The sequence below is a fragment of the Ctenopharyngodon idella genome, chromosome 20, assembly GCF_019924925.1.
Source record: "Ctenopharyngodon idella isolate HZGC_01 chromosome 20, HZGC01, whole genome shotgun sequence".
NCBI classification, from domain to species: Eukaryota; Metazoa; Chordata; class Actinopteri; order Cypriniformes; family Xenocyprididae; genus Ctenopharyngodon; species Ctenopharyngodon idella.
Genome location: NC_067239.1, coordinates 5,863,250 through 5,884,734, shown reverse-complemented (window position 1 = coordinate 5,884,734; position 21,485 = coordinate 5,863,250). Strand labels below are relative to the sequence as shown.

General features: G+C 37.6%; 1 protein-coding gene across 4 annotated transcripts in view; it reads left to right on the top strand.

Moving 5' to 3' along the window:
* The window catches only part of ralgps2 (Ral GEF with PH domain and SH3 binding motif 2), a 144,352-nt gene that overhangs the window by 32,174 nt on the left and 90,693 nt on the right, over positions 1-21,485 (top strand). For 2 of the 4 annotated variants that reach the window (XM_051873912.1, XM_051873908.1), the window contains exons 2-5: positions 10,970-11,067; positions 16,711-16,836; positions 16,978-17,082; positions 19,114-19,164. In XM_051873912.1, coding sequence (XP_051729872.1) covers positions 16,780-16,836; positions 16,978-17,082; positions 19,114-19,164 — 213 coding nt within the window. In that variant the 5' untranslated portion in view covers positions 10,970-11,067; positions 16,711-16,779. The remainder of the gene's footprint in view (positions 1-10,969; positions 11,068-16,710; positions 16,837-16,977; positions 17,083-19,113; positions 19,165-21,485) is intronic. The other 2 variants (XM_051873910.1, XM_051873911.1) reach the window with 2 other exon arrangements.

Here is a 21,485-nt window from a genome sequence, read left to right as displayed (position 1 = left end):
TTCAGTGACTCAAAGTGGCTCAGATTGCAGTAAACGCTGCTCCACACAAACTCCATCTCAGTTTGATCAGGATGTTCTTGTCCAGTATGTGATAAAGTCCTGGCTGATGGGTTAACATTTGAAAATGAAGAAATGACACAGCCATAAATATTAGTATTGTAAATTTACAGTTTTTTTTTCTTATACTTGATTATTTTAATTGTGAAAATATTACAATAGTTCAATAGTTTTGTTTAAAGGGGACCTATTATGCCCGTTTTCACAAGATGTAATATAAGTCTCTGGTGTCCCTAGAATGTGTCTGTGAAGTTTCAACTCAAAATACCCCACAGATCATTTATTATAGCTTGTCAAATTTGCCCCTATTTGGGTGTGAGCGAAAACACACCGTTTTTGTGTGTGTCCCTTTGAATGCAAATGAGCTGCTGCTCCCGGCCCCCTTTCCAGAAGAAGGCGGAGCTTTACCGGCTCATGCGTCAACAACAACAACAAAACTGGAAAATCTCATGCAGCCAAAATGTCATAAATTGTCAGTAGAGGTGTTCAGGTGTTCAGAGTCAGACACTGATGGAGAGACTCAGGAAGAAGTTACAACTTTTAGAATGCAACTAGACATTTCTGAATGGTTAGTGGATAAATTTATGTAGTTTTTGTGGAGTTAAGTTGATTCTACTCTAGCATGTGACGTCATGTTAATCTTTTGTGCAAATCCAGCGTTGAATTGACCCTCGTTGGTGAAGCAGTCTGGTGTTCTGACGAATAATGCTACCTGTTTGATTGTGCTACCAACACTATATTTGCAGTGTGCTAAGTACTGTTTTGTTGGGAGGTAGCAAAATCTGAGCTGGTAGCACAAATCGTCACACTGGCGTAAAAAAGATTTGTGCAAATGTATAACACTTTTTACCAACTTTCTTCTGCATATTTCCTTTATAAAGGAAATTCAACAATGGTGTCCTCAGTGGTGTCCTAATTTCAACTTTTCAGTTGTTGGATGTAAACTGTGCAGTCGTAGCGAGAGCTGGCAGGGTCATGAACCATTGAAGCTAGTGTACGAACAATTCAGCAACTCTGAAGGAAAACCAGGGCTTTCCACCTACGCATTCACTTTTTCTTCTAGTGGGATGGAGGCGAGTGAATCCTAGCGGTGGGACATTTACACCTACACAATGGTTCACATAGTTGGGACCTATGATTTATTTCCATGATGAGCAATAATCACACAATTTTTCTTCCTTGTTTTAATTTCAGCAGTAAACCTCTATTGTGCAGCACTCTGTTTCCAAAGGAATTGTTTAATTTTAATTTACATTTTAAAAGATTAGTTAAATTGTTAATGCTTTGTGCATTCATTAAATCACACAACAAAGAATTTCTGAAAATTAGTTCCCTATTATTGTAAGAAATTCAATAAATTATGTTGTTAAAGTTAAATTATGTTGTTAGACATGCTTTTTGATTAATAAAATTTACCTAAACAGTTAAAATAGAATAAATGGAAATTTAAAATGGGAAACAGAATTTAGGAAAAATAAAACTAATAATAACTTTAATAAATTGTTGTTAAATTGTATATGTTTCATGATTTCAATTAATTAGACAAGCTTTTTTGAACGTAGTCTACGTAGTAGCCCTACGTAGTAAGAGGGACACACATTGGCTGCTTATGTTGTGAACAGCTTCATTTTATTATCTATCTATATTATCTAACTTTTGTCGTGTCACGACTTGGCTTGCTTCCAGTGTAGACTCTGTGTCAGACAGCAATTGTGTTTCTGTTTTTTTTCTGTTACAGTATGTTGATATTTCCCTGTGTTGGTGTGGAGCTGCCATTGTTCTCTCTTGGATACGTGCTTGCATGAGCGTATTGTTATTATTGTTACAGATAGACGGTACAGTAACACTCTTGTTCTTATTCATTCTTACTTACTGACCACAAAAGATCTTATTTTCCATTTTAACGGTCTCCTGTTATCGTCTCCCCCAAGGCTTATTCCATAGGGTGTTTTTTTCCTCCTTCTGAATGTCAAATGAAATATGGATGAACAGGGCTCAGAGGGGCCCCAGAGCAAAGTTTGTGTGTGTGTGTTCATGAAAATAAGTGGAAGAAGATGGTTAACAAATACACTATGACCACACACCTATGATTGTATAAGAGTCAAATAGCTTGAATTTCCTTACAGAAACATAAGCTATGCTCACACAAAATGTGTTCTGTCAGTGTTGGACAACATGTCTGTTACAGGTACTGACAAATGTGGATATTAGTGATGTTACTTTTAGGCCCTGTTTACACCTGGTATTTAAGATGCGATTTGGTCAATTGGATCACAGGTGGACGATGCTAAATACAGGTATAAACAGGGTCTAAAATCTTTTGAGCTTGTCCCCTTTCAACCACTTCCAGAGGTAGTCGAAAACACATTTGACCGGATTTGACCAGGTGTAAACGGAAAGGTCTCCCTCGTCTACTTCTGATCTGATCGACCAAAACGCATCATAATACCAGGTGTAAACAGGGCCTTAGTGATGTTTTTGGTTTTACTGATTTGTTTAGTGACCCATTCTGCCAGTCATTTTGTGTTTTATGAATGAGTCAGTGAATCATTCACTCACCTGATTTGTTAAAAACTCAAGGTGTTCACAACCAAAACCTTTTCTTTTAATATAATTTGAGACTCACGCCCCTTCAAATTACGCACTAAAACAATCTTTTGAAGTAAATTGTTTTGTTTTATGTATGAAATATTTGTAATACGAGCTTATATTGCTTTCGAATCTTTAGTATGAAATAACAGCTAGTAGTAAAACATAAAATAAACTAGGCCTATACCATCAAATTAATACAGACTCTGGTAATTATAGCTAAAAACCTAACCCCCACACCTAAACCTTACCCTAAGCCTACCTCTTCCATAAAAATATAATTTACTGTAGAAAAAAACAGGATGACTACGGCGACTGGTGGTCTATGTTATACGATCTGTATACCTTATCGATAGGTGGCGATAGTGAAGCTTAAAAAGCGAGGAGAGTGAAGTAGAAGAAGAGCAGTACTAGTGAGGACATCAGCGATTTCAGCAGGAGGGGCTCTGATGAGATCCCAAATGCCTGTTTCATTGTAGGGGGGCGTAATTTGAGGTAGGGGGTGTAATTAGTAGGGTTTGTAGTACTGTGGGATGCAGTTGAACACACTTGGATTTATCCAGTAATGCAGCAAGTGAAGTCTTTATGAGCAGGTCATTGAATCATTCATTCAGTCTGATATTTTTTTTTTTTTTTTTTTCATAATTCAAATTAATTAAACATTTTAAATAGACTGCGGCAATTAACATTTTGTCAGAACCTCTGGTAAATGTTTAGTTGTCTGTTCAGAATCGTGAGGATCTTGATTATCAATTTTTCTAGAATTGTGTCACTCTACTATAATGACACTAATATTGGACTTATATATAATAAGTGTTGGCATTTGCTGAAGTTTTCTACAAGTTACTTCACACATTCACCACAGCAGGTTTGTACAAATAAAGTTTTACACGGGTTTAAGACACACTTGGGGTGGGAATCTTTTGGAATCTCTCTTGGAGTTATAAAATAAAATACGTGCTGTTGCATTCTTAATATTTAGTGATCATTACCACGGGAATGCGCTTTTTGTGTGTAAAAAGTACCTGTACATGTACACATAAGAGGAGGCAAGATCGCAAGAAAAGCTTAGTGCTGGTAACTATACATTTATTTAAGGTTATTTTCTGTTTAAGATATACAGAAACTGTTGTCAAGTAAGCTTCATTCATAAAGCTTCCCCCGTTGCAAGCCTGTGCGTTCTCTAAACTGTCCGGGTGATGCACTGCTCTCGCAGTTGACTGCCGTCTTCTTTGTTCCGACAACATCACGGTATTAGAAAACATTTGGAAAATCTATTTTTTAATCAGTAGAAGATAGAATCGCGATTCATATGTAAATTGATTTCCCACCCTAACACACACACATACACATACGCTTACTAAAACAAAGCAAAAGCTATAGGGAAATGAAAGATTAATGAACATGTTTTATGGGACACATCAAGAGGGAACACTGTCAATGAAGGTGGGAAAATCTGAGTTGTTCAACCGCTTGAACTTATTCCTTCAGGCTTAGAGTGTCTGTTCTCTGTTACACTGTTTCCCCGGCAGGTTGAAACAAGACAGCGACACCTCCCACGCTCCTTCTCATCCGGATCTGTCCCTCGCTCTATTCCGCCTTTCATTCAGCCTCCTCCGTGCCTCTGAGCTTCTTTCCATGATCTCTTTCAACAACCTTCCGAGATCTCACACATTAATCATTCCCATCACACCATCAGGCTCACCACGCAAACACTCAACCCGACATTCCCTCGCACATGTGAAGGTGATGTTGCCCTTCTAGCGTGTACAGTGGTTATGAACATCCATAATCTTTACTGTCAGTCGAGCATGACATTGTCAGTCATGAAACCACAACGGCCTGCACATTTATGGTCTTTATCTGCAGTTTTACAATGGTGTTCAGCCGTCCGCAGATGGATTGAACAAGATTATATCATAAACAGACAAGGTTGTCTGCAGAAAGCTCTGTAGATTCACCTGTCACTTATTATTCTACAAATCCCCCGCTCCTCGTGTTTATTAAATATTTTTGCAAATTTGATTAGGTTGTCAGTTAATATTGTACTCTTAGTTCCCCTTGAGACGTTTTTACCATGTTTCAAACCAATCTGCAGAATGTTTCAGATCAGAAAATGCAAAAAAGGTTGCAGATTGCTCATTTTCTGTGCTGATTCCACAGATTTCCTCTTAAAATTGATTTAAACATGGTAAAGTCAGTGGTGGAAATGGCAGAGATTCATTGGGGAGACCCGAGTTGGGGACATATTTTGTATTTTTAAGCCATAGATGCAGAAAATCCCACTATATTTATGTATCAAATTTGCATAGCGTTTGGAGGCTATTATGTGGATTAAAGATCCACACAAATCTTCTACATTGTGAACTGGAACTCCGTCTCTCCTTGATTTACTCCGTGTACTGGGTAAAGTGTTAAAGGAATAGTTCACCCAAAAATGAAAATTTGCTGTTAATTTATTCACCCTCAGGCCATTTTAGATTTAGGTGACTCTTTTTTTTTTTCTTCATTTGAACAGTAAAGAAGTTTTTTTTTTTTTTAGCTGAAACCGTGGTCCTTGGATTCATATAATGCAAGTCAATAGCTACCGTCACTTTGAGAGTCATACACAGGCAATGTCGTGAATTACTGTCGTGAACGTGCTCAGGACCATTTGCCGAGGCTGTGGATTACAGGTTACAATGTTGTAAATAATGTTCAGTTTCTTGCACAGACTGATTGTTTTGTTTCATAAGATCTCAATGTATCATCAGGAGCCACGGGTATTAATTTTGTTTTGCGTGTTTTTTTTTGTTGTTGTTTTTTTTTTACTCTCAAAGCGACAGTAGCCAATGACTTGCATTATATGAATCACCAAGGACCAGGGTTTCAGCTAAAAATCTTTACTGTTCAACTGAAGAAAAAAGTCACCTGCATCTTAGATGGCCTGAGGGTGAGTAAGGGTGCTTTCACACTAGCACTTTTGGTGCGCACTCGGGTTCGATTGACGTCAGAGTTCGGTTCGTTTGGATGATGTGAATGCTGTCTTCCGATCTAGGGTGCGCACCCGCGAACCATACCCGAGTCCGTTTAGGGTGTTTTCACACCTATGGATCGTTTGTTTTGTTTCGAAACAGGGACTAAATTTGTTACAATGTTGCATTTTCTTCTTGGTTTGGTTTGCTTTCATACTGTAAAACATTTCAAAGTGTACCAAAATGTGTTCATGCAAGTCACATGAGAGTACAGCTGTCCTCTTATTGCTCAGAGTTCTCTCCGTATCACTCATCAAAATGATTGACAAGTTAGCTCCATGAGCTTATTGTGGCTTTATTTGTAATTGTCGAGACACACGCAAACACTCTACGAATTTAATTCATTCCCGCTGTTAAATTATATACTACATTCGTATTAATGCTGCGGCAAATTCAAATGCGCTCTCTGGATCTCCAGTGCTGTCTAGTAGGTGTCGAGACCATATATGAATGTTATAATGAATAAAGGTTTCGTCGGGACAGCACGGAGAAGCACAATTACAAGACATTTTAGATGAAGAAACACTCTTTGGTTTTCAACTACGGCAACGAATGTGCTCACTCATAGAATCAGACACTACTGCTTTTTATATAACACATTTCTCGTTATGAATTATGATATCGTTTGGTTCGTTGGTCCGTTGGTTCGGATTGCTGCCGTCACACCTGCCCAAACGAACCGCACCAAGGAGTATAACGAACTCTAGTGCGATTCAACCGAACTAAATGAGGCAGGTGTGAAAGCACCCTTAGGGTGTGTTCACACTTGTCATGTTTGGTTTGATTAAAACAAACCCTGGTGCGATTGCTCTGTTAGTGCGGTTCATTCGAACATGTGTGAATGCTGCCATCTGAACCCTGCTGCGCACCAAACAAGCGGACCAAGACCGCTGAAAAGATGGGTCTTGGTCCACTTCCAAATGAACTGCAGTTCGAATGATATATGAACGAAACACGGACCAAAGACATGTAAACGAACCAAAAACAGGAAGATGAGACCCTAAAAAGGACAGAATGCTCACGCATGTCAGTTTTTTCTTGTCATAGTCGCGAGTTTTCCCATCACAGGCAGGCGTCAGACGTGCGTCTCCGTGCAGCAGATCGTTTGTGTGTGTGACAGAGGGATTCCCGCCGCTGTTTTGACTCCTTTATGGGGCGTCCACACCAGACGCGACTTGCACGAATAAATTGCGCTATTCGCGCGTAGTTGGACGCTTGAACATTTTGAGTTTACTCGCTGCATTCACGCGTGAAATTCACTTCACAACAGACATGAATTCGCGTCATGAGATGGGCTTCTGCCAGGCGGTTCCAGTCTCGTTTCTGCACACTTCCTCTGAATAAACACATCAACTCGTCATCGGGAAAGTAGTTGTAAAATACGGCGAATAAGCTCAATTTGCCGGCTTTAGCTAGCTTGTAGTCTCAATATGTATATAGCTCAAATTAAGTAAAGAGCGTTTTTTACAACTTACCAGATTGTCCGACCTCCTCACTCACTTTCTTCCAAGCAAGATCCTTTTTATTCCTGTTTCTATAAAAGTACGAAGATGTATTGTACAGCTCCGGGTATCCACATACAGCGACGATGATTTTGTCCTCCATTGTTGTTTCGGATTTCTGCCTCTGCTCGCTACTTTGTAATCACGTCACTACTAGAGCAAGCTCCTGATTAGTTAACGCGGGCGCGCAAATTCACCAAAGTTCAGATTTTTCAACTCGCGCGATTCGCGCAAATCACTCGTTACGTGCGTCAAACACCCCAAACGCTCAATTCGCGCCGCAGGATGTCTATCGCGTCTTTGCTTTGACTTAACATGTAAATTACTCGCGCTTAACGCTTCATTCACGTCTGGTGTGAACGCACCATTACACATTTTATAAGCTCTTCACGAGTTCCCAGCTGGCCAAAATACCATCGTATGCAGGCTACGTACACACAACTAGCGCATTTATCTCAGCACACAGCATTGTTTTGGATGTTCGGTTAGTTCCGTTTCAAAATAGGCAATACGTCATAAAATCCGTCCAATCAGGTTGTGAACGTATCCCTGTGCCTTTAGGTTCAGTATCTTTTGATTCTGTGATAAAATTGCCAATCTGAACGCTAATCAGACCAGGACTAAATGTTTGTTTTTTTTTTCTTTTTTTGGTCCGGACCAAACTAACCAAACGAACCGAACTACAAGTGTGAACGCACCCTTAAAAAGGGTGGTCTGGGGTACGGTTCATGTGAACTCCGGTATGGTTTGCTGCTGATATGAATGCAATCGTACTAACTCGTGGAAGTGAACCGCTATTAATGACGTATGTTTTGATAAAAATTGTTTTTTTTTGTTTCACTCACTTTCCTGACGAGAGTGACTGACTGCAAGCAGAAAGCTGTATATCTCATTTGACATTTGCAGTACATTTGTGGCAGCTAGACGCAAATGTTGTTACGTACTGAAGCTTTGCATACAAAACCAGTGGTTAAAAAGCAAAAAAGGGGGAACAATCGAACTCTGGTTCGGACCAGGCAATCGAACCAATTGTGAAACCACTCTAAATTAACAGCAAATTTTCATTTTTGGGTGAACAGTCCCGTTAAATGAAGTATGTTTAAACAGTATGAGTACTGACGTTGTATAGGTGACTACATTTAAAATATTTTAAAATCTTTATCAGGAATGCAATAATAATGAATAATTAATATATATTTAAAAGCATTTTTAATAATACATAGGTATATTAAGAATAAATAATAAAATAAATAATTATAATAATTAATTTATTAAGTTCTACACTACCAAAACATTTGGGTTTGGCAACGTTTTTTTGAATGTTTTTGAAAGAAGTCTTTTATGTCCACCTAGGCTGCATTTATTTGATAAAAAATGCAGTAAAACAGTAATATTGTGAAATATTATTATAATTGAATGTAACTGTTTTCTGTTTTTATAGCTGAATTTTCAGCATCATTACTCCAGTCTTCAGTGTCACATGATCCTTCAGAATCATTCTAATATGCTTTTTTCTTTTTTTTTTGTTGCTCAAGAAACATTTCTGATCATTATCAGTTTGATTATTTTTGATTATTATGTTGTATAATATTTTTGTGAAAACAGTGATACTTTTTTCCAAGATTCTTTCCAAGAAAAACATTTATTTATAATAGTTTAAAAAAAAAAAGTGTGGCAACGGTTTGAAATCTGCAGTGTTCTGTGGGCGAAGGTTTCGTGTGGGTCTGTTTATGAAGCAGTTTGGGTGCCTTAGCATTTTTCTTTCTGTGGAGTCATCCTCTTATTGCCATGGTAACATCATGGAAACAAAAGCTATAGCTACATATGTTGAGAATTGAATATTTATTTTCTGTGGAAATTCTGAGTCATACATTTTTTTTGCATTTATCACATGACTCATGATCTCGTTGACAATCCAGTAGGAACATGTTTAAATTTGTAGGTTTTTTGATCGCTTTCACAATTACGAGTCTGGTGACATGGTGTTTGGGTTATTTCTTTGATATCGGTGGGTTACCACTCTAAACCGTTTAAGCGTGTCACATTTTTGCGTGTTTGTGACATGCCAGAGCGAGTGGCTTCAGTTCAGCCTTCAGTCTCTGTAGACTGAGGAAGCTTGTTCTCCTTAATATGCAGTAAATGTTTTGCTGGCTTGAGCCATGTGATGTTTTTAAAGCTTATTTTCATGTACGTGAGGGAAAGAAAACTTGACGTCTTGCTTTGCATCTGGCCTGTCCCACAGTGCCATGTGGTGGGTGGTGTCTGGTGTCTGTCGTGTCCTAAACAATCCTCTCTAATGACCCCACACTGACCTCTCTGAAACTTTAGCCGCAGCCCATTTCCTCAAACACGCAGCTGATGTTGTTTTCAATCCTCTTTACCTTATATACAGCACCACCTAGTGAATTTCTCATTGATACACAGCTTGTCTGTCACATACATGTTTCTCTTATATGGCCACTTTCACACTTTAAATGACTAGTTTAATTTGTCCACAGACGATGTTTATAGTATACATTCATAACAGGAAAATTCTGTCTATTTAAAGGGACAGTTCACCCAAAAATGAAAATTCTGTCATCTTTTACTCACCCTAAAGTTGTTCCAAACCTGTATGAATTTCTTTGTTCTGCTGAACACAAAGGAAGATATTTTGAAGAATGTTTGGAAGCAAACAGTTGTGGGGCACCATTGACTTCCATAGTATGAAAAAAAAAAAAATACTATGGGAGTCAATGGTGCCCTGTCAACTGTTTGGGTACCGACATTCTTCAAAATATCTTCCTTTGTGTTCAGCAGAACAAAAAAATTCATTCAGATTCTTTTGTTTCTCGCAGAAGAAAGTCAGTCAGTTTTGGAACGACACGTGAGTAAATGATGACAAAATTTCACTTTTGGTTGAACTATCCCTTTAAATAAAATATCCTGCTCACATTCACAAGTGATATTTACCTTAATGTTACTTTTTCATCACACATCTCACATTTCATATTTCATCTCAAGGTCTTCACTGCTGTCAACAGTATCATTTTAGCATTATTTATTTGCTGTTATTATATTGAATAATATTTTGAATGAGCTTTTAATTGTTTTTTTCAGTTTTCATTTTTTTTTTGTATATTTTCTTTTGTTATTTTGTTATGTATTTTTGCTGTTTTTATTAGTTTTGTTTTTAAGTATATAGGTTTATTTAGGTTTATTATTATTATTATTATTATTCAGTTTTAGTTTTTTATTTATATCCAGTTCAACTTAGATTTATTTCATTTAATTACATGGCAACATTTTTGTTTAGTTCAAGTTTTAGCTTTATTTCAATTTCCACATTTTTTTTTTTTTTTTTATAGTTTGTGAACAATTTATAACCAAGTATACTAACTTTTGGGGGAAAAAATTGTGTTGTTGAAATGATGTCACTAATTGTAAAATTTGTACTTAAAGGGCACTTGAAAAGTAGCAAAACAAACAAAGCCATGGTTAAAAAAAAACAAAAAAAAACAAACATTTGAACGCTTGTTAGTCTATATAAAAGTCAACCCCTTTCTGTATTTGAAAAAACTCCATATAAGCTGAATGCTGCAACTGTAGTATTTGCTGCTTAAAACTCCTCTAGTCATAAGATAAAACGTGTTCGGTTTGGTAACGTCTTCTCTCTCTCTCTCTCTCTCTCTCTCTCTCTCTCTCTCTCTCTCTCTCTCTCTCTCTCTCTCTCTCTCTCTCTCTCTCTCTCTCTCTCTCTCTCTCTCTCTCTCTCTCTCTCTCTCTCTCTCTCTCTCTCTCTCTCTCTCTCCTTTATCCTTCTTACAGCAGGTTTTGTTCAGCTGAGGATTTCGAGTGAATACAGCCGATCGAGTGCAGGGGAGGACACAGCAGAGCCGTCACGATGTGCATTTGACAAATACCCGGTAACTGAGTTCTCTCTGTGTTTGTGTGTTGTTCATGTAGCACACTAAACTGTTGTTTTGCAGTCTTTTGGCAAATGAAAGTATTTGTGCTGGTGTTGTTTGCTGTGTTTGTGTGTGACGGCTGAATTAGAGCTGTGATTAGGATTAGTCTGCAGTTTGGCAGTGCCGTAAAGTCGAACAAACTCTCAGCGACACCTGTTTCTACACAACCCTAAATCACACACATGCATATACTAATGGCTCCGTAGCACCTGTTTGCAAAACACACATACACACACACACGCTGTCATTGTTGGTCCCATTACTGTCTGAACACCTGCTTGTTTTTTTTCATGTGTAACCAAATGTTGACTGTGTGTTTTGATAGTGAGGCCAGCAGTTGTGGTGTTTATCAACGTCACTGAGCACGTTGTCCTTTTCGAAACGGTGTATGGTTACATCGCTTTACTAGAACATTAGATTAACAACAAACACACCCAAACATGACCAATGTGTGTGAGTTTCAGAGATGAGGATCTCTTGAGCAGTGGTTCATTTTAAATCATTTTACAGTGTGACAAATAAATCAACAGCGCTTTTTATGTTTGGTGATTAGAACATTAATTAATTTAATTGCAATTTAAAAAAAAAAAGAAGCAAAATCAGGCTTAGGGCTGGGTTGAAAATATTGATTTCTTGATTTGAATCAATTCTCATTTTAATGAACCGAGACTGATTTTTAAATCCCAAGAATCTTATCTTTTAGGGGCTGTTTACATGACACTATTTTCAACTAAAAGCGGGAAACTTTTTATGCATTTTGGACGTTCATTTACACAACAATGGCGTTTTGAGGGCCAGAAAACACAAACTTTTGAAAAGTAATGTGCAAGTGCAAGTTTTTTTTAAAACAACACCGTTATAGTGTCTGTTTAAACTACAAAAACGTTAATTTGTGTAAGTGGTGACGTCATGTGCATGCATATTATGTGTTCCGTCTGTAGTATAGGCATGTAAAAGTGACAAAAAAGTGAGATCAGCAACTACTGGCCTGGCAGCATAATACAGCGGTTTTAGTTGTTTTCGCAGAACCATCTTAACGGAGATCGGTTTGGCATTGCTGTCGTCTGTACGTGAAATATCCAAAGGAAAAACTTTTTGTTTCTAGTACATTGTTGTCTTGTAAACGTACCCTTAGTCTAGATGTGCGAACAAAACTTTACTATTAATTGTAGCGTGCCTCCCATCCAATAACGGCGATAATGTTTCTGCTTTATTTTTAATATGAAACAAAGTCTCTGATTTCAAATTCTGTCAATTTTATTGCAAATTTCAAACAATAATTACCACTTTAGCGCTCTTTAATGTGGCGTGACAGATCGCTGTAGTTCCTTAGTTCAAGCAAAGCGGCAGAGCGAAGCACACCGTAGAGGACTGCATTCCCCGATCAGATTTCTTATGGCACGGTATTGAATTTCTGAATAAAAGATGGTAGTGGTCGGGAGATCTGGTGTACTTTGGACAGGGAGCGGGTGGTCTTACAATAGCCCTCTCCCGACATCCTTTGACAACAAGCATGTCTGTGCTTTACTCATTCTTACCGACTACCCGCACAGCCTGCTCTGAGGATTGTATTATGCCATGACAATGTGATGCCTCAAATCCTAATATGAAAATTATTTGGGGTTTGATCCATTTTGACTTTAAAACAAACTTAAACTTTGACCTCAGGCATCTCAGAGCATGTTTATAAATCAGTTTTTCTGTCCAAAATCCCCAATCAAAAAATGGCATTCTGAGGCTCTTAGAAGAAGATTTGCTGAGGCACTCAAGACTGAAAGCATTGCTGAAATGATGCTAAACCTTTTCAAAGCATTTCTAAATACACAGTCAGGAGCTTCATACAAATTAAAGAAACATCATCACTGCTCGTCCCACAGGAGGTTGTGCAAGTAAAATCACTGCAATACTAGTCTCGATCACAGAATTTCAGTGTAACACAGGTAAGAATCTATCCGCATAGTTGGCTACTGTTAACATTAGTATTCCTGGCTTTCGTTACATGAGTTTTGAGTTTGCAGGTTGCAGTATTGAACAATATTGGGTGGTGTAGAATGATGCGGACAATAACTGGACCTTGCTATTGAGTTGTTTTGGCTACACGCAAAAACTGTTATACAGCAAAACTTCTATAGCCTGATTCCTGAATAAAAAGCTGCTTTTCTACCATTCCATTCCATGCCGATCCAGCCCAGCCAGTACGGATATGGTTTTATTTTCCACTGCAGAGCTGATAACAGAGCTCTTGGGAATACAAATAAGAGTTTACAGATTGTATGATATCTTAATAGTGACTGTGTTATGGAGGATGATAAGATATTTCTATTAATTTTATTATTAACCTGTTAGCGTTAGCGTAACATACCTTTCAAAAGAGACCAAAACCATGCATATACTCCAAGAATAGCAGGGGTGTCAAACATACGGCCTGCGGGCCGAATACGGCTCACAAAGGTGTCCAATCCGGCCTGGGGAATGAATTGAACAATAATAAAAAACAGTTATGCATGGTCCACCGGACATAAATCCAAACGGTTATTAGTCTTATTTTGGCCAATATCTATTCTGGACTTGCAAACAAACCACTTTGAAATCATTTCCCAAACTGTTATTTGTGTGGAAATATTACGACATCTGTAAACAGGACGTTTACAGATACGGACGCAAAGAGAAGAACACAGACACGCCAGCTGAGCAAATACTGTACCAGGCTTAGCTCACTGTTGGTGAATTATAGGAAGAAAAATATAATATTGAATTGGGTTTTATATGAATGTAACTTAAAACTGTCTTCAGAAAAGTTTAGATCTACGTATAAGTAGCCTATTTTATAAGCGCAGCGCTGCTTTGTGTACAGCGGTAACCAAGGAAAACGCTATATCGCGGCTATTCCACAAGCGCCACCTACTGCATTTTGAATTTGCATTTTCATTCAATCCATCTGCTATTTCTGTTTTGTGCAGGTGTCTTATGTAGCAGTTTCACAAAGCTAAAAAAGTCAGGTCATGCTGTTTTTGCTATAATTCTTGAAATTATACAATCCAATTTAAATCATAAACAACTGTTCATGCTCAGAATCCAGTGGTGCCTGTATAGGCCTACCACATGGCTACACATTTTTTTTTTGTTTAAGGCCAGTTTGGCCTGTTATAGAACAAATAAACAACATATAAATTTGCTTAAAGAAAAAAAATTGGAAACCGGTATAAAATTTGCTCCAAAAAATTGAAATTGGCCATAAAAAAGAAAAAGAAAAAAAAAGTCGGTGCATCACTAATTAAAATATTAAATAAAACATTATCGCAGTAAAAACAAATGCAGTTTTCAAAGAGTGTGGTTTTTTTTTTTTTTTTGGTTTTTCTCTTCTTTCTTGCAAATTAATGTGTAGTTTGTGTGGTTAATATTAATGTAACTGTCAGCTCACTGAGGTTTAAAAAAAAATCCGGCCCTCAACCTAAAATGAGTTTGACACCCCTGAAGAACAGCATGCAATTTACTTTGGGAATGCCTTTTTTACGTGTTTTAGGTAAATTTTACAGGAATGCAAGGGGTTAACTTGTGTTTTCGTCACTCAAATAACACTCTTGGTCAGCTATTATATTTATATCATCTGTGGAAGGCTTAGGACCATAAAATCTATGTCCAACCATATCCCTCGGTCCGATGGATATGATAGGATGTCCTACCTGCCTGTCAATGTATGTTTTTACATACCCTCGCACACCTTGTTCGCGCAGACATCATACGTTTCATCAGCGCATTTCATGCTATGCAGAGTTAAAACAGAGGCCGGTGAAACCCCGTGACGTTATACTCGGAGCGATTCGTGCCTTGAATTTATGCATTTCAATGGCAACATAATCAACACCGAAATGAATCTGGAATACAGGTCAGTGCTCTTGAAGTTGTTTACGTTCATTATCAATATAATGTTATGTGCTATGAGACATGAGATAGTTTAACACCATCTCTCATGACGCTTTTGCTCCCTGCATGTGTTTTGGAGGAGGCGTGGCTTTGGAGACGCTCTGAAGGGACAGTGGGATCTTATCCTTTTAAAGCTAGCTTGCTATTGCTAGCATCTCTAAAAAAATGACCTATCCGACCTTTAAAGTTAGCGTAATAAAAACTATTAACTTTCTTATATTGTATTTAGGGCTGCACAATATATCGTTTTTTAGCATTGAAATTGCGATGTGACTATCGCGGATGCGCACATTGCAGGATGCGCGATGTCAAGTATAGGGTTAATCCATACGGACCAGATACCACTCTTCAAAACGCATGTGATTCTAGGATTAATTGCTAAGTTTGACCGTCATACAATGAAAGTTTATCATTTGAACATGTTTTAGGTCCTGTCAGTTTAAACATTCAAGCGATTTTAAATGCGAAAGAGGACTCAATTCTGAATGTGCAGCTGTTTTCTGTGCACGCACACACACACAGCTGCGCAGATGCATGTGAACACCAAATGCCATTCTCTTCCGTGTCTATTTGTGCCTGAACGGACACATACATGCAAAAAAAAATTGTCTAAATGCACATAAAACATCGAGTATCCTCGTAAACACAGTTGCTTATGACTTAAGTGAACTGAACAATTGAGAAAGAAAACCGGATGTGTAACAGTATTTTGGATCCGCACATTTGGTCTTAAAGTGACAGCAGCCTAATATTCCTGCAGCTTTCTGTCATGAATGTTATCAAACAACAAAAGACAAAGATAAAAATCACCTTTGTAATTTTAACACAGATTAATTATGTTTAATTTATACAGTGAGACTATGTAGTGTTATTTTACATTTGATTATTAAATTTCTGTACCTGAATACTGTTGACTTACCTGAAAAATATAATATTTCATTTGTATCTTTGTTCTATTATATTTATCTATGCTTGTAATTTGTTCATTATTTTCTATGCGTATTCACTCACCTACAAAATCATACCAACCATCCTAGAATGATTAATTCTTTCCAAATAGAGCTATTCAAGTCATCTGGTGAATTTTTTTTTTTTTTTTTTTTTTTCATATCTCAAAATATATCACAGAAAAACAAAATATCGCAATGTCAGTTTTTTCCAATATCGTGCAGCCCTAATTGTATTGTAGTATGTAATTTCTGCTACAAAACCAGAATCCTGTAGAAAACACTACCAAGGAGAAAACCGAGACTCCTTCCAAAAAGATCATTTAAGAAGAAAAAGAGCCTTTTCCACAAGAACATTACTGTCTGCCTCAAGTTTTACAAAAACAACTGTTGGATGAATGTGCTGCTGAAGAATGAGACGGTGGAACTTTCTGACATAAATGAGAAACATTATGTTGGGTGAAAATGAAAAACTGTATATCAACAGAAACTTATCCAAGCACTGAAATGAGAGTATTGTAGTTTTGGGTGATATAATTTGGACAGTCAGCTCAGCCATCTAGTAGGCAGTCATTGCTGTATTTTAACATTATTACGAGGACATAAAAGATATCGATCTCGCTTGAAAACTAGTCTTCAAGATAAATCACGATATAAAATCATCAGATCGCCCACCCCTAATTTGTAACGTGCCTGAACTTAACTGAAATTTGTGTGTTTGTGTGTGCAGGGGGCCATACAGGCGAGCTGATGAGGATGACGATGGTGAGTGAGCTGATGGTCTGATGGTTTGGTAATAATGGATGTTCCCAATGGCCAGCCCAGCATCTCCACCTTCACGACCCCGGCCTCAGAGGTCAGCTCACACTCAAACATCATTGCCAATGAAACAAATACTGTTTACCTGCTTTACCTAGATTGTTTTATAAGGTAATCTAATGATGAAAACCTTTTTTGCTCATTTATCCTGTCATTGTTTCCATGTCTTTCCCTGCAGAGGAGCAGCAGTTCTGAGTCCCTCAGTGAGAAGGGCCCATCAGAGCTCAAGAGCTTTGACGCCGTGGTCTTCGACGTGCTGAAGGTCACACCAGAGGAATATGCAGTAAGTCAAACTTGCCTCTGTGTGCCTGAGGCTTTTTGTTTCTTCGCACGCTCTCCCAGATTACACTTAGTATTAAACAGGGATTTGATTTTTTTTTTTTTTTTTTCTCCATATTTATACGGATATTTCCATATTTTCTGATCTGAAGTATGACCCATGTGAACTCGTAAATCCGAGGTAAAAAAAAAGGGAGTTATAAAATAATAATGTGATTACATGGTGTGCACAAATTAAACTACCTTATTAAATATCGTGACCCCAAGAATCGAGATTCCAAAAGATTCCCACTCCTAGTTTGAAATGACAAAAATGTTCCCCTGTGATTTGTATCAGTGGCCCTGGTACCAAGTGTAGACGGAGCCAAAGAAACATAAGGAAAACACATGGAAAACAGAAAGAGATGAAGGGCAGGAGGAGATGAGAACAGACAGAGAGGAGTAAATACTTCAGCACAGTTTCAGTAATAATTAATGGTCATTTGGCAGACGTTCTTGCGGGCCGCAGTGCTCTCTAGAGTTTGAATTAAACACCAGAATCCAAGCGAGGCTATCAAACTCTTCTCTCTCTGGTAATTCATGGACTCGATCTAAACTCCCAGCTGAACTCTTTTAAGAACTTGAGGAAAAGATACACAGCCGCTTGTTGACTCATACTTGCTTTAATCTGACAACAATATCTTTTAAGTCCATTTACTTTACTTATGTTGCTCAAAGTTTCTTACACCACAAACACTCATAATTAGGTTTTTCATGATCATTTACCACCTTCTTTATGATCCTCAAAATGAAATCAAACGGGCTGTTTTTGCTACTGTACCTTTAAGACTTCTGTATGTAAATGATTTCGATTATGATTGGCTACTCTCTTCACATGTGACAAAAGACATAGTTTACATTAACGATTATTTGATACAGGTCAAATAACTGAATAGAGCTGTATATATCACTGATTTGATTCAATTCAGACTTGCAAGCTCTCGATTCAGTTTGATTTTGATTCGATTTGAGGGGTCGATGGGCAGGAAAGTATAACACAGGGGGTTGCTTGGAGAAAGTTACACACTATGCCATTTATTTTTAAAGAGAGGCGAGGTTTGTGGTTTGCTTTCATGGTCTGCAATGCATTCTGTGCCATCTGCTGGATGGGAGATGAACTACAATTAATGTTCAGTGAACATTTCCAATTTTTTCCCCAGTATCAGATTTATCAAATGAAGGTAAAACCAATATTTTTACCTAACCTATTGCTGAATACTAAAATAGTGTTGATATGTAAATGTGAGTGGTTTTCACCATTCAGTTTTAGCAGTATTATGTATGTTACATGATTATAGAGACAGCCTGACCTGCTACGAAAGATTCTAGATTCTAGTCAGGTGTCCACAAGCAAAGCTTATGTTACCGGTGGAAACTGTGTAATATATACCTGTGATATATCTAGTAGTGTCACCAGGGGACGCTCTCTGTGTTTCTGACCACTAGTACACCTGATGTGAATGCAATGACCTGATTCTGCACACGCCTGCCTGAAAGTGTCTCTATCTGGGGTACAGAGTTTCTTTCTGTGCTTTATTTATTAATGGCCCAGCCCATTAACCTATATACAGCACATCATCCCAGTCTCAGTCTCAAGCCTGCACTGAAGTGTGTTTTATTTATGCACACATACTCTCCACGGTGACCCCCCACACGTACGACATTCATGCATGAGTGGAAAATGCCTTGTGAATGGCAACTGAGCAGTGGACAAAAGATGATTTATTATTTATGTGTCTGTTAGACAGCGTGTAGAATATTCACACACTCTCATGTAAGGATGGATAGTGAAGATGAGAACGCATCTTGTTTCAAATAAGCCAATAAATCCAGAAACTCTACTGTAATAAATGCTTATGCACAACATTTCAAATCTGGAGAAAAAAAAAAGTTCAAAAATCAATGTGAAATGCTTTACCTTTAAAATAATGCATAATAAAAGGTGCATATTTTGTTATGATAATGTTGTGCTGATGTCATCGGTGTTCTTCTGCAGGGTCAGATCACTCTTATGGATGCTCCAGTGTTCAAAGCCATTCAACCTGAGGTAAGTCTTTTGTTCATTCTGAAGTACAGAGTCCAATAGTTACACTTTGCCTCCCCTTGAAACAGTTAAAAACAGTGTGACGTTTTAAAATCGTATTTTATAGTTGTTTTTGAAATGCCCCATATGTGTGTATATCATTTGTATCACTCCGCTTGCAGCATTTCTCTCACAGCGAGTGTCATGACGGATGAGCAAACACCATAATTTTACAAATACTACTGTTGTTGTGTCACGGAATGTAGTTTTTTAGGTGAGAATGTAGTTGTTTAGACCTCAAATATGCAATTTATATATAAACACAATGCCCTTTTGACAATTTGTTTAGATGCGACCGATCAGCGCTCATGTACCCACTGAGAACAGCTTCATCTCGGCCAGTCCTTTGGGAATGTGCCGCTGTCTCTTATTAAGATAGTGTTTAAACATGAGGTATCATTTATTTTGGGGTATATCAAATGGGCAATCTTTGGTCTTGTTAATTAATTACTTGTTCCAGAGCAAATTGATTTGGCTAAGGGCAAAGTTAAGTTTTGTTAACTTTATATTTTTATTTAAGTGAAATCCTGTACTATAACTACCACTGCTTTTGTGCTTTTGACTGAACTGTTTGCTTGTTTATTTCCTATTGTACAAACTTCTTATACTTTTATAATGACTAATATTGTTATTAGATATTCTAATATTAATAACATCAAGAGGTGCATCATTTTTTGGTCAAGATCTTGTATTGACAATGCAAGTGGTGAGCACTCTGTAAAGTCTCCACCAGCACATCCCAAAGACTTTCAGTGAATTTAAGGTCTGGAGGTGCCAGTTCATGTGTGAAAATGGTTCTTCGTGCTTCCTCACAACCATTCTTTGACAGTTTGGTTGTTTAATAAATGAAAAGCTACACACTCCATCAGTTAAGGTTAAAAGAACTGTTGCCAAACATATAGAAACATAATAATCACCACAATAATGATCCAATCATAGACTCTTAATCATTTGCCTATTTAAATCCAAACAGTGACTTTTTGTTTGGCTCTTTCAATAAGCTCTATCCCTTGGATATATAAATCACAATAAAGAAGAAAAGCCAGTTGAAATTTCCATTTCACGACTTTAAAGCAATCGCCGTTTGTGTCATCACATTGAAGAAAAAAATAAAATAAAATAGATAAACCTCTGATGGTAAACTTTCCACTGTGAGAAAAGTTGTTGGAACATAGATGATGTTTGAGTTGCAGCAGATGTTTTCTTTAGTAGATCTTTAATTTAATTTGAATTGCTCACTGCACTTACAATAAGTGAGGTCAGACTGCTTAAATCATATAGTGTTGCAGTTACTAATACAGTTAGCAGCCAGCTGGTGAGTAACGAGGTGCTTACATGCCAAAGGCATTTTTTTCCCTCTCATTTGGTGCTTGCAGAGTGTTTATTTTGGTCAGCGTTTTCTAAAGTATGGGTTCTGAACCAAATTCGTTTGCGTGTGTGCAAATGTTTCCTTAAAGGAAACTAACCGAAATGGCTGAAAGCCTTTGTTTTGTGTGAGTACTGTGTGACTGACTCATAGGTCTGTCACTGACTAAACAGCCTTACACAGTGTGTTACATTTGGACAAGCTCAATGAAACCAGCCTCTAATAACAAAATTGCATGTGATTTTTGGACCTGGTTTGTTTACGGTCACCTCTGTGGCAGTTCCAGAGTTTCCCAGCAGAGGGCAGTAAGCGCACAGTGAAATGTTTCTGTGCTTCAGGGCTCTTCACACATGGATTGTATTGGACTGAGTATATAACTTTAAAAAACACATGAGCTTCTAAGATCAATGCAAGGTCTAAAATGAACGTTTGCCTTAGTGGGTAAAGGGATAGTTCACCCAAAAATGAAAATTCTGCCATCATTTACTTTGTTTTGGTTTGGTTTGTTTTGTGTTTTGGTTTGTTTGTTTTGGTTTTTACATTGGTTTTTGTTTGTTTTCGTTTTACTTTTTGTTTTGTATTTTGTTCTTGTTTTGTTTTACTGTTTTTTTTTTTTTTTTTTTGTTTGTTTGTTTGTTTGTTGTTTGTGTGTGTGTGTGTGTGTGTGTGTTTTGTTTTGTCCATACAATGGAAGTCTTAAAGTGATGATACACGGGGCAACTTTTTGGGCAATGTTGCCAAGCGATGTTGCTTGGGCACTTTCCCATTGAGAATGGGCAACTGTTACGTGCTTAAGGATATTAAATGGAATGAACGCAACATTTAGGTGAGATGCATCTGTTGCAGTGTGGGGGAGAATTGATCAGACAACAAGGGTTGCAGAAAAAAAACCCTATGTTTATTGACACGGGGAGAAATT